Source organism: Epinephelus moara, chromosome 21 (assembly GCF_006386435.1).
Source record: "Epinephelus moara isolate mb chromosome 21, YSFRI_EMoa_1.0, whole genome shotgun sequence".
NCBI classification, from domain to species: Eukaryota; Metazoa; Chordata; class Actinopteri; order Perciformes; family Serranidae; genus Epinephelus; species Epinephelus moara.
Genome location: NC_065526.1, coordinates 682,060 through 695,812, shown reverse-complemented (window position 1 = coordinate 695,812; position 13,753 = coordinate 682,060). Strand labels below are relative to the sequence as shown.

Sequence of the window (13,753 nt, the reverse complement as noted above, 5' to 3'; positions counted from 1 at the left end):
CTCTTTCATTTTATAGTTGTAGTTTACTGATGTATGAACAGAGGTTACATAAAACCAGAGTGACCGTCCTCTACTGACCAATCAGACTGCAGGGTTTCTAGCTCCACCTTTTAGTACCAGATCTGTGTGCTAGGTACCCCAACAGAGGGGGGACCAAACATGGGGACACTAAGGAACGCTGCTGTTGGGACCATCCACAACTTTACACTGTGGAGACAGACAGCAAAGCCACCGTAAAGTAAAATAAAGACATTTCCATCACAGAACATTAAAACGTCTCCTCTGAACAGATGTTTGAAATGTGGCCTAACAGTTCACTGAGTCAGTGAGCGCCGCACTAAGAGAAGAAGTTTCTTTGTGTTTCACCTCATTAACATTTTTTCCTTATAAGATGAACCAGTTAGTTTCCAGTTAACAGGTGTGCTGCTATCAAAATCAAGATGAACCGACTGGTTGTGACCCAGTGATCAGTGTTACATCGTAGTTTTTAACTCGCTGAATTAAAACTCGAAAAATGTTTGTGATGTATTTATCCTGGTCCTTGGATCAGATCAGTGACGTGCTGTGTGTTTCTGTCAGATGGCGAGTTCCAACATCAGATATGGAGACGGAGTCAGCAGGGAGATCGGCATGGTAACCAAACATCATCATCATCATCATCATCATCATCATCATGTCGTACACAGTTTTGTCTCAAATCATTGAATGTGAAGTGTCACAGGTCGGTCTGTCAGAAATCAAACCTCTTAAACTGTCCTGTTGATCATGTCTTCCTCTGCAGAGCTCAGCTGATGACCATTTCTCAATCAGTAGGCCGTCTTTCTATGATCGACCTGTTTCCATTTGTTTCTGATTTTAACATGATTGTTTCCTTCCTGTGGCGAGCAGCAGGAGCCGGTCCGTGTCAGGTAAGACAGAATTAAAGGGACAAAATCTCTGGGTTGATTCTGCAGTTACACATGTTGAGCTGATCAGACATCCTGATCGCAGGGTCACCAGTTTGTGAGGTCGCTGTGACACTGTGATCTGAGCGAGCAGTTAATCCAGGACAGGAAGTGTGTGTTGATAAAATAAAGTCTGTTAAACATTAAACGCACTTTGTTAAACACTTCTCCGTCTGTTCGTTAGATATGAATAAAGTTTTTCTTCGGTTCTCCTGCAGGACCTGCAGAACCTCGGAGCTCGGAACGTCTGTCTGATGACAGACAAGAACTTGTCCCATCTCCCACCGGTGAAGGCCGTCCTGGAGTCTCTGGCCAAGAACGGAGTCAATTACAAAGTGTACGACAACGTGCGGGTGGAGCCCACCGACACCAGGTGAGACACCTGCTGCTCTCTGATTGGCTGTCAGGTGTAGAGACAGTAACAAAAAATATGCTGATGAGGGTAGTCCATGTACTCTCTACAGCAGGGGGGCCAAACTTTTTTCACTGAGGGCCACATACAGACAAATATCCGTAGGGCCGGGCCACTGACCCGAGCTGAGCTGTAAAGCCTGTCGTGTCTTAAAGTTAGAAAGTTGTTCAAATATGCTTTAAGAAAAAAACCAGCCTACATCACAGCTTCACATTATTTATTCAGCACAGAGTTGACAGCTCATTCTCAGAGCAGCAGCCTCAGATTAGTCCTCAGTCAGGATGGTGAAGCCGCTCACAGCGCTGCACAGAGAAGGAACAGTCAATGGGATGGTGCATTTCAAGCTTGTTATGGAAGTTAATGGGCTTCAGAACACACCAAGTAACGTCTGTTAGAAAATGTTAGCGACTCTAATGGACTGAACTGGGCTCATTAACTGGGAGCACATTATTCTTAGTCAGTTCCTCTGGTGAGTATCAGCGGCGCTGACAGTCCAGCTGCGGCGGCTGATCTGACGCCACTCGTGCCAAAAATGCGGACAAATCTGAATCTGCCTCACAGAAGGGAAAGTTGCAGTCAGCTGATTTTGCTTAGTGTGTGCGCAGCGATGTTTAGTCCTTCGTGTGTTAAGAAGAAACACGTGTAGACAAGAGAGTCAGTGTCACTGTATGCAGAAGCCAAGTAGTGACAGAAGTGATTTTACACATTATTGATATTTGTGGCACGTGTGTACCTGCACACCAGCCCTGCTGATTAACACATGAATACTGTGTAATATATTTTTAACTCACCTCAAATGGAAACAGCATTCTATGGACTGAAGGGTGGCTGGCAGGTCAGGTGTAAACGTGGTGGTTGAGAAGCAAAGGACATCACGAAGATGGCTGTCGGCCATTTTGGTTCTTAGTCTGCTTTTGTTCGGCGTTAAGTGTTTGCTCACGTATGTTGAGCCGAACAGACTCATTCTGTCTGCGTGGCGTCTCATCAGAGGAAACGTTTCCTTTTCCAAGCTCCCGTAGAAGTCAGAGAGAGAGGAGGACTTAGTTTTAAAGTAAAAATCAACAGTAATGGACTCAGGTTTCCATGTAGAGACAACAAAGGGTTCATTTTTATCAGGACACTTTAGAGTGTATCTGACTCTTTGTTATTTAATCTGGTGATCCTACATTATGAGGACTTACACCTGTTTCCATACTGTCGTTGTGAGGACTCACTGGTCCTACAATTCTTCCCATTGATTTCAGAGTTTAGACGTGGTTTCTGAGACAAAGTTTGAATTCTGATTAGATTGATGTTGGAGTTAGGGTCCCACGTGTAGTTTTGACGGTCACTAAAATGTTTGCATGAAACGTTTGAAATGACTTTTTATTTAAAGTCGTAAATGTCCTGAGCTGCAGCTGAAAGCTGCTTTTTACATGTTGTTTTTTATTTCTGAAGTGTTTAAATGCTGCTGTGGCTTCATGCAGGTTTATGAGGATAATAAGCAGTCGTGCAGACTGGCCTCTGATAGGACAACAGTAGTTTTTTTATTTAGTTAAAGAGTTTTGCTTTATGTTAAGTCACATTTATCTGCAGTTCTTTTTGGATCTGAAAAGTTTCCTAGTTATTTATCATCGTGCACGACCATTACAGAGAAGCAGTCGTTAGATTTCAGGCGTCCTCCAACAACACTCATTAATTATGTCTAAAATATGAAAACACAAATTAAGTCTAAGACATAAAATAGTGCAAAAATATAAAATATATTTGTGGATGGCAAAATAAATAAATGGTAATGTAAACAGGGATGCATGAAATATAAATGTATGTGTGATGTAAAATAAAAAAATATAACTGTACAAAGATGTAAACAGGAAGTAACACAGTGAGTAAACGTTTATTAAAGTAAGGTGACATTATGAAGTCTTATTTGTTGTGTTGTTGAAATGTTTAACTGAAAACTGAGATTATTTCAGTTTGTTAAATTAGGACAGAATCAGATCCCTGACATTTAGAAAATAATATTATAACTATTATAAAATCTTATTCAAAAATATTTGTTTCACAAAAAATAGAAGTAAAAGAACATAAAAAAGACTTTAACGACACAACAAATAAAATATATTAGAAAAAATAAAAGAACAGTGGACAGACAGTCGTCACAGTGCACGAGGTCAAAGGTGAAATTCAGTAAAAGTTTTGTTGTGATTTTGGTGTGGACATTTTTTACAGTGTAACTTTAATCAGTTAATATTTACACTGTAAAAACAACAGTGTCGCCCTCTGTCTCTCTGTCTGTCTGTGTGTTGCAGTTTTAAAGACGCCATCTCGTTTGCTAAAAACGGTTCCTTCGACGTGTTCGTGGCGGTGGGCGGTGGCTCTGTGATTGACACCTGTAAGGCAGCCAATCTGTACGCGTGTCACCCCGATGCCGACTTCCTGGACTTTGTCAACGCTCCGATCGGCAAAGGGAAGCCGATCACCGGAGCTCTGAAGCCACTCATCGCAGGTAACAGCTGATCAGATTCTGAAAATGAATTAAAAAAACATTTGATTATTGATAAGGAAACAAAAACACCAACATAACTACAACTACTTTTATCTTTATTTCAAATACAATTTATACATTTAATGTTTTAAATATTTATCAGATTTAAAACTAACCATTTATTAAAATTTAATTAAACATTAATAAAATTATTCAGTTGTTTTATGTTCTTCATTTTTCCTCAGACCTTCCTGAATAAATATTCCATCAGATTATTTTTTTAAAGCCTCTCTAACTTAAGTTATTTAATTAATATATTGATAAAACCACTTCTGTCTTTCTGGCCAAACGTTGAAGAAAAGAAAGCTATTAATACCTTTTTATATTTATGTTTAACTTGATTACATATTATTATTATTTAGTTCATATAAGATACAACATCTGGTGTCTGTGAGATGACTAATACTGAATAATATTAACAACAATGCAGATTATTACTTTTTTTAATTAAGTAGATTTTTACATGGAAATCTGTTATGTCTCCGTCTTGTCCTCGTCATGAACATTTTGAGGGGTTTTGGGTTAATTTTCACTTTCTACCTTTGATTCTTATTTTTTTTATCAGTTAAATTAAATATATTTATGTAAATTAATAAAACTATTTTTGTCCCTCCTGCTGAATATTAAAAAATATAATACAGTAAACATGTTGACCTGGAGCTTGTGTCTGTGAGTTGTGAAATAATAAATAATAACATCAATGCAAATGGTTAAATTTTTTAGATTGAGTTGATTTTTAAATGTCAGATTAATTTCTTCCAGTCTGGTCAAATATAAACATTTATCAAATTAATGTTTAAAAGTCATTTTCACTTCCGACTTAAATCATTTTTATTAGTTTAGTTCAGTTTAATAAAGTAAATTATTTTCTTTTCTTCCTGCTGAACAAAAAAAAATTGCATAAATGTTCATGAATGTGAGGATTTCAGTCTCATCTCTGAACTTAACCAAATTTAATTGTTCATTTTTATTGAGTTTGTTTTTGTTCATTTATGATTTATTAAATTAATTCCCCCTGTTGTTTGTTTATAGGTCACATTACATCTTCCATTGATCCAAAAATCCAAACAGCAGTGAATGAAAACATGGATTAAACTAAAGTTCATTAATGATCAGACGTGAGACTGAAGAACAAACGATTCTTCACAGCGTTTCGTTTCAGATCCTTCAGACGGTCTGAAACTAGAACCCGCTGATGTTTTCTTGTCTTATCTGGCAGCGTGGGTTCAAGGCTCCTCACACAGCGAAGATGTCAGAGGTGAAGAGTCTCCTCGTTAATGTGTTTTCTCTGATCTGTACTTTGTCCCTCAGTTCCTACGACCGCCGGCACCGGCAGTGAGACCACCGGCGTCGCCATCTTTGACTTTGAGCCTCTCAAAGCTAAAACAGGTGAAAGTGACACTTTTGTTTTCAGCGTGAAAACTTTGCTGTTTGAAGACGTTTGTGATATTTAAAGTCTCTGTGCTCCAAAAACTCCCAGTTCATTAAATGAAGTCTGAACGGTGACATCATAGCATCAGTCTGAGCTGTGATTGGTTGTTTGTGTTCAGGTATCGCCAGCAGAGCCATCAGACCCACACTGGGCATCGTGGACCCGATGCACACACTGAGCATGCCCGAGAGAGTCGCCGCCAACAGCGGCTTCGACGTGCTCTGGTCTGTCCGTCCAGCATGACGTTATTTTTATTATTTTTATTTGTTTTGATTATTTAATGTTCAGATCATTTTACTCTCGACAAGCAGAGACTGATTCTGTCGACGTTCAAAGGTTCTCAAACTATCTGAAGTTTTTATTCTCTGGTTTGAACGTGGGCTCGTGGAATCGCTGTGGAGCAGCCGTGCCTTTGACCCTGCAGAGTGTTTTCAGATCAGAGCAACATTTCACCTACAGACAGTATCAGAGTGTCTCAGTGATGTGTTCACAGTGTGTTAATGATTTCATGAGACTCATGAGACACAAGGACAGTTTAAATCTTTATTTGAACTTTTGTCTTTTTAAATTTCATCTTCAGTCAGTTAATTAGAAGATTGTTTTTATCATGTCATTTATTATTTTTACTTAATTTCTATTTGCGTAAGTTGTTGTATATGTGTTGTTTTTATTTTTTACAGTATTTTTGAGAGTATGGGGCTTGAACAAAGATGTGGGTATTTCAGGCTGGTAGTTGCTCGTTGTTTTCGTGGTGGTGATGTAATGAGTTGTTATCAGATAAGTCACAAAATAATCCCGATAATAATCTGTGTTTTATTCCCTCAGTCATGCTCTGGAGTCGTACACTGCGCTGCCCTACAACCAGAGGAGCCCCTGCCCCCCCAACCCCATCAACCGCCCCGCCTACCAGGGCAGCAACCCCATCAGTGATGTCTGGTCCCGCCACGCCCTCAACGTGGTCGCTAAGTACATGAAACGGTGAGTAAAGTTTAACTGGAGGTGAATGTGAATTGTGGAGAACCACAGATGACCCGAACATGATCCCTGAGGAACTCCAGCGCTGATCCAGACCTGCTGCTCTCCTCATGTAAACAACCATCACTCTGAGGTTTAAGGCTTTATCCTGTTTGTTTGTTTGTTTGTTTGTTTGTTTGAGTTTTAACCGTCTGAGCGTATTAGGAGGGTTCAATGTTTTTACAGACTGTAGGTCATGAAATAAATTCATACCAGCATCTTGATTCATTTAGAAAGAGTTTAAATACTCAAAAGTTACAGAGATTGATTAACTTAACTTTATTAAGGTTTGGTCTGAAATGTTGTTAAAACTAACTTAAAATGTTAGATTTAATTTAAATAAAACAAACTCAATTAAATTAAAACAGTTATGTTTAAATAAAGATTTAAGTGACACTTTAAAAAATATATAAATAAAAACAAAATGTGAAATTTAAAAAGAAAACGTACATTCAGAGTTTTTACTTTAAATAAAACTTTTTGGTCTGTAAAAACTTTGTGGTAAATATTAAAATTGTAAAGCAGAAAACCTCAGGAGCAGGATATCTGGCTGATCAATTGGTTGATTGGTTTGATTGATTGGTTGGTTGTTTACAGAGCGGTGCGAGACCCTGAGGATCTGGAGGCTCGGTCCAGCATGCACCTGGCCAGCGTGTTTGCCGGCATCGGTTTCGGAAACGCCGGAGTCCATCTGTGGTGAGAAACAAAACCACGAACCGCCAATGTTTTATTTTGTCATTTTTAAGGGTGTTTACCTTTTTAAAAAATCCTCAACTGTGGTGATAGTACATTAACAAAACCCTTAAATATAATAATCCTTTTTTTGTCGATTAATTGTTCCCAAATTTGGAGTGAACCCATTTAATTTGCATATTATTTGGTTCATGGTTTAGGGGATTTTTAAATGGTAAAAAAACAACAACTTAAAAGTCCCTAACCTGTGCAGATGATCTGTTCAAGCATACTTAAATGCATCATGAACCATTAATTTTTTTATTAGTTAACTCCTTAACCCCAACAGGGACACCTAAATTACATCATTTTTAATTGGTAAATTCATTTAAAAACAATTAAGGGATACATTTTAGTACTGAAGGCTGAATAGAAATGTTTTGGTGTGTTGTTTTCTCTCTGCAGTCATGGGATGTCGTATCCAATCGCTGGTAGCGTGAAGACTCATTCAGCGAAGGGTTACAATGTGGAGCACCCTCTGGTGGTGAGTGATGGAACTACACTGAGCTGCCTGAATGTTACATCATAACAGTCCCACACTTGTGGTTCTCAGATATCAGTCAAAATCTGGCTTAGGAAGTCACTGAAATCAAAAATGTTTACATTCAAAAAAATGTTTTAATGAGTCCCACAATCATATTTTCTTAAAACTCCTGTTAAGATAAGATCATTGCTCCTCAGCATTAGTGGACAAACAGAATCAGAAATAATAAATGAGGCTCAGGTGTAGAAAATTAATGAAAGACAAAAACAGAAAATATTCTCAGTCCATTGTTTGTTTTTGTTTCAAGAAAATGAGACGATACCATGAAAAGTTAAACCTGAACTGTTAAACCGGAAAACCACAGAGGACCCGAACAGGTTCCCTGAGGAACTCCACTTAGGACTTCATAAAACCAGAGCTGCTGTTCTTCCTGTTTACAAAATAAATAAATGAGTTTGACTCATTTCTGGACAAATTTAGTTTTAAGTCGGTGTGTTCATGTGACAGTTTTTATCAAACTCATGAAAAACAGAAAATATTAAAGATTTATATTATAAACCGTTAAAGATGAAGAGTTTCAGAAAAAAAGAAAACTCCAGGTTTTATTTAATGATTATTATTAATATATTAAAATGTTTGTTTGCAGAGATTTGCTGGTATGAAGTTTATAAAATCCACCTCATTAACTTTGAAAATTTAAAACCAAACAGGTCGATAATCAACAGTGACACACTGTGTGTGTGTGTGTGTGTGTGTGTGTGTGTGTGTGTCCACAGCCTCATGGTCTCTCAGTGGTCCTCACATCTCCGGCCGTCTTCAACTTCACAGCCCCAATGTGTCCAGAGCGCCACCTGGAGGCTGCAGAGATCCTTGGTACCTGTTTACCTGTTCACCTGTTCACCTGACAGTCCTGGATCATTCAATATAAAACAACACAGTATGATACAGTTTATAGTAAATGACACGACACAAGCAGAGCTCCACCTGTAGCCATAGCAACCGGCACAGCAGCGGCGGGGCTCCAGCGTGGTGGCGTCCAGCCTTATGGACGCTAACCTTCATCTAAACACGTCGTTCTCACACAGATGCTCTTAGATAGTGAAATCTGGCTCAGATGGATTTAACCTGAATCAGAACTTGGTGGTTCAGATGTGATTCGGTCAGCGTGCAGAGTTCGTTACTCGGCAACCAAAAAACAAACTGATCAGAAACACTCGAATCAACAACCTGTGATAAACTGAACCGACAGAAACCATCTGATGGAAACATTTAATTTACTTGGAACATGTTCAGAGGTTTATGACCAGCCAGCCACCAGAGGGCGCTCAGATGTTTGAGCTTCACCTTCTGGGAGCTGACACGTCGGCCATCTTTATTATTCAAATATACAGTGTATGGGGAGCGTTCAGTGACATTCAGTATTCCTCACACCACCCACATGTTGACAGACCCTCTGTGTTGTGTTCAGGTGCAGTAACAGACTCTGTGTTGTGTTCAGGTGCAGTAACAGTCTCTGTGTTGTGTTCAGGTGCAGTAACAGACTCTGTGTTGCATTCAGGTGCAGTAACAGACTCTGTGTTGTGTTCAGGTGCAGTAACAGACTCTGTGTTGCGTTCAGGTGCAGTAACAGACTCTGTGTTGCGTTCAGGTGCAGTCTCTGTGTTGTGTTCAGGTGCAGTAACAGACTCTGTGTTGCGTTCAGGTGCAGACATTCGGCAGGTGAAGAGAGAGGATGCGGGCGGTGTTCTGGCCGACACGCTGCGTCAGTTCCTGTTTGACCTGCAGGTGGAGGACGGACTGGGAGCTGTGGGATACAGTAAAGACGACATCCCAGCGCTGGTGAAAGGAACCATCCCTCAGGTGTGTCACTTCACTGACCCTCAGAAGAGTGGGAAAGTTTCAATTCATGTGTAAAAGCTTCAGATGATCAAACCGGTCGTTTGTGTTAGTTCAGTTTTCATCGTCACACTTCCTGTGTTCATTTAATGTTTTAGAATTTTCACATCAAAATGATGAAACAGAGAAACTGTTTGTTTATGACTCATCTGATGATGATTTTTGACGGCGGAGCAGTTTCCAAACATTTATTTATCAATATGTATTGGGGGGGGTTAGACATGTCTGTGGGGGGTCCCCCGCAGTTAATACTTTAACTACAGCCCTGACTGTTTGTATCAACACACGTCACCATGACAGGGAATTTCTTTGCTTATTGAATTTCTACCTTAATTGAATAGTTAAGGCCACTTTAAGACATTCAAAGTAAATGATGTGCACATTTTAAGGGCTTTTTAAGGAATAAGGATAAAATTAAATCCCTGAACCTTAAAAACATTTTAAATCTTTCATGGGTTTGTAAAATATTTCACTTTCATGTAGTGTTTTTTTTTTTTTTTTTAAGGGATCTTGTTGTTGTGTTTCAGGAGCGAGTGACCAAACTGTCTCCCAGAGAGCACACTGAGGAGGACCTGAGCGAGCTGTTCGCAGCCTCCATGAAGCTCTACTGAACTCACACTGATAACTTCATGTCTCTGTGAGGACTGAGTGCGCTGAGAGGACAATTTAACTCAACACTCTGTTCATCACTGTGTGACGCGTGAACTGATCTCAGGTCTGTTCTGTGTTGAGCTGCAGTTCGTCTAACAGCCACTAGATGTAGCTGTTCCTCAGCGTGTTCACATCAGTGTCATATTATCAATAATCAGATATTGATTTTTTATTTACACACAAATCTAAAATAAAACAAACATTTACACGTCAGTCTCGACTTCTGATTATTCAGATCCAGAATCAGAACATCTGAAATTAACGTCACCTGAAAACGTGTGTGTGTGTGTGTGTGTGTGTGTGAGTGTGTGAGTGTGTGAGTGTGTGTGAGTGAGTGAGTGAGTGAGTGAGTGAGTGAGTGAGTGTGTTCTTAGTTGGGTGGAGGGGAGCCCTGCCCTCAGTCGAACTCCGACAGAGAGCAGACAAGAGGACAGAAGNGTGAGTGAGTGAGTGAGTGAGTGAGTGAGTGTCCTCTTATTGTCTTAATCCAGTTTAATCTGATCCAGGAACAGTTGTTATATAAACCTGATCTGAGTGTGTTTAACTAGTTTAACCCTGAGATCAGCACATGAGCTAAACACAGACTGACCCTGAACGCAGCACAGAGCACACAGTCTCTCACACACACACACACACACACACACCTGACCTCACCTGTGACAAACTCCATCAGTTTATTTCAGTTTCAGTTTTTACTCATTAATAAATGTAATCACCTCCAACAGATCAATACAGAATGTTTACAGACCAAAGCTGAGACGCTTCGTATGAACGATCAATAATCATTTATATACGTGTTGATCACACTGACTGAGTTCTGTTTAATGACAGAGTTCCTCAGGACTCCTTTTATTTACTGAGACTGAATTCAGTTACTGTAACAAATCTAACACAACCTGAGCAGGTAGAGTACAGCATACCTGAGCAGGTAGAGTACAGGGTACCTGAGCAGGTAGAGTCCTGAGCAGGTAGAGTACAGCATACCTGAGCAGGTAGAGTACAGGGTACCTGAGCAGGTAGAGTACAGCATACCTGAGCAGGTAGAGTACAGGGTACCTGAGCGGGTACCTGAGCAGGTAGAGTACAGCATACCTGAGCAGGTAGAGTACAGGGTACCTGAGCAGGTAGTGGACAGAGTACCTGAGCAGGTAGAGTATAGAGTACCCGAGCAGGTAGAGTACAGCATACCTGAGCAGGTAGAGGACAGGGTACCTGAGCAGGTAGAGTACAGCGTACCTGAGCAGGTAGAGTACAGCATACCTGAGCAGGTAGTGGACAGAGTACCTGAGCAGGTAGAGTACAGCGTACCTGAGCAGGTAGAGTACAGAGTACCTGAACAGGTAGAGGACAGAGTACCTGAGCAGGTAGAGGACAGCATACCTGAGCAGGTAGTGGACAGCGTACCTGAACAGGTAGAGGACAGAGTACCTGAGCAGGTAGAGGACAGAGTACCTGAGCAGGTAGAGGACTTGTGTCTCAGAGTAAAATTCAATCGCTGGAAAATTCAGAACAATTCTGTTGGTTGTTGCAGAGTACCTGAGCAGGTAGTGGACAGCGTACCTGAACAGGTAGAGGACAGAGTACCTGAGCAGGTAGAGGACAGAGTATCTGAGCAGGTAGAGGACAGAGTACCTGAGCAGGTAGAGGACAGAGTACCTGAGCAGGTAGAGGACAGAGTACCTGAGCAGGTAGAGGACTTGTGTCTCAGAGTAAAATTCAATCGCTGGAAAATTCAGAACAATTCTGTTGGTTGTTGCACGAACACGAAGGGTACAAGTAAATTCACTAAATCCTGTCAGCCAATAGGAAGTCCTGAACCACTGATGTCCTCAGTGTGTGTGTGTATGTGTGTGTGTGTGTTACAGAGACACACACTCATCAGGATTAGTGCAGCAGGTATTTAAGCTCAGTGTGTGTCAGTGTGTGAGAGCAGCATGCAGCAGATCTACAGACAGAGCGACCAGCAGCTTGAAGTTTATACCACCGTCTTCTCCCCACAAGGTGAGTTCATCCTCACTCAGGTGATGACACACCTGTTAGTCCTCACTCTGTCACAGTGGACGTATTGATGAAGTGACCGGTGTCTGTCCTGTGTGTGTGTGTGTGTGTGTGTGTGTGTGTGTGTCAGTCTGCAGGTCGAGGACGAGGACGAGACATGTGGAGGCAGAGAAGGTAAAGTGAGGTCAAAAGTCACAGTTTATTTTTTATCACTAAGTGACTGAAAACAATGAAACATCCATCCCTTAAAGTTCCCTTAAATAACTCTTAGCATCTTTGTAATGTCTTCATCTGCAGCAGTGTGTTTGTGTCCAGAGATCCATCATTAAAAAAAATCTAAACACCTTAAAAGTCCTTAATTTAAAAAGCCCTTAAAGAGTGAAGTCGTTTTTAAGGGCTTCATGACTTTTCCCTTAAATTACAGATGAATGTGAAATATTTGAAAAATAAATCACTGACGAGTTCAGCTGTTTTTAAGGTTAAAGGATTTTTAAAATTCTTTCTGTGGTCTGTTTTCATTTTGAATGTCTTAGTGCTGGTTTTGAATCTCTGTGTAATTTTATGTTTTGAGTCTCTTGGTGGTGGTTTTTGGTTCAGGTCCCCCAGGGGTCACGGCGCTTGTGCCCTGTCAGTCGTCCAGTCTGACTGAAATGAGTCTGATGATTCGTCACCTGTGATTGGTTAATAAATAAGGATGATGTCACTCTGAAGAATGAAGAGAAATAAAGATTCAGAAACATCTGACAACACAGCTGATCAGTGTCGGTTCACCTGAACGGACCAGCGTGTGTGTGTGTGTGTGTGTGTTCATCAGTGTTACATCACTGTGACCTCTGTGTATTTACAGCCTGCTGAGCAGCAGCTATTTAAGGCAGATTAAAGGCGACACACTGATCAACGGTTAACATGCACACCTACACCTAAACACACACACACACACACACACACCTTTAATGAACCAGTCAGCAGCAGTGTCCTGTGATGCAGGTGATGCAGGTGGGCGGGGCTCAGTGTGCTGGCGGAGGTGAACAGGTGTGCACTGGTTGGCAGGTGGTGGTGGCGGTGACGCAGCACCGCTCCTGCTGGCAGAGGGAGCTGGACCTGAACCAGGGAGACCTGATCCTGGTTCTGTTTAAGGAGGACGAGACCTGGTGGTTCGGACGGCTGACCAATGGAAGCGAGGGTTTCTTCCCTGCAGCCTGCGTGCAGCCGCTCCAGGTAACATCTGTCCACTGGTCCTGCACTGACTCAGCAGCTGATTGGCTCTGATATAACACCGTCTTTGTGCTGCAGGGCGGAGTTTCATCCAGAGCCACGCCCACACTGCTGAGGAGGGGGTCAGTGCCAGTCGTGATGACAGCAGGCGCCCCCTGTGGCTGCACGAGGTAACTCCGCCCACCTGCATGACAACATTAAAGGGAAATTTCGGTTTATTTCAACCTGTCTCCCATTAAAGGGAAATTTCGGTTTATTTCAACCTGTCTCCTATCGTCCTAAACTTGTTTCAAGTGACAAGTAACATAAAAATAATAGTTAGCATGTTAGCCGTTAGCCTAGATACAGCCGGGGCGCATAGTAGCGTCAGACCTGTTAAAACGTAAGTGAACGGGCAACCTTCAAGTGCAAAGTTAGTCCACTAAACAAGCTTTTTTTCCACAAAGAC

General features: G+C 41.2%; 2 protein-coding genes across 2 annotated transcripts in view; both read left to right on the top strand.

Annotated features, from left to right (window-relative positions):
• The window catches only part of adhfe1 (alcohol dehydrogenase iron containing 1), a 13,730-nt gene extending 3,430 nt beyond the window's left edge, over positions 1 to 10,300 (top strand). Inside the window, exons 4-14 of the mRNA XM_050033665.1 lie at positions 580 to 633; positions 1,163 to 1,317; positions 3,648 to 3,844; positions 5,195 to 5,272; positions 5,434 to 5,539; positions 6,141 to 6,293; positions 6,927 to 7,025; positions 7,467 to 7,545; positions 8,322 to 8,418; positions 9,248 to 9,405; positions 9,969 to 10,300. Of these exons, the coding sequence (XP_049889622.1) occupies positions 580 to 633; positions 1,163 to 1,317; positions 3,648 to 3,844; positions 5,195 to 5,272; positions 5,434 to 5,539; positions 6,141 to 6,293; positions 6,927 to 7,025; positions 7,467 to 7,545; positions 8,322 to 8,418; positions 9,248 to 9,405; positions 9,969 to 10,052 (1,260 nt within the window). The 3' untranslated portion in view covers positions 10,053 to 10,300. The remainder of the gene's footprint in view (positions 1 to 579; positions 634 to 1,162; positions 1,318 to 3,647; positions 3,845 to 5,194; positions 5,273 to 5,433; positions 5,540 to 6,140; positions 6,294 to 6,926; positions 7,026 to 7,466; positions 7,546 to 8,321; positions 8,419 to 9,247; positions 9,406 to 9,968) is intronic.
• A 2,752-nt stretch (positions 10,301 to 13,052) lies between these two features.
• The window catches only part of LOC126383198 (jouberin-like), a 3,703-nt gene continuing 3,002 nt past the window's right edge, over positions 13,053 to 13,753 (top strand). The window contains exons 1-2 of the mRNA XM_050033670.1: positions 13,053 to 13,308; positions 13,384 to 13,475. Of these exons, the coding sequence (XP_049889627.1) occupies positions 13,072 to 13,308; positions 13,384 to 13,475 (329 nt within the window). The 5' untranslated portion in view covers positions 13,053 to 13,071. The remainder of the gene's footprint in view (positions 13,309 to 13,383; positions 13,476 to 13,753) is intronic.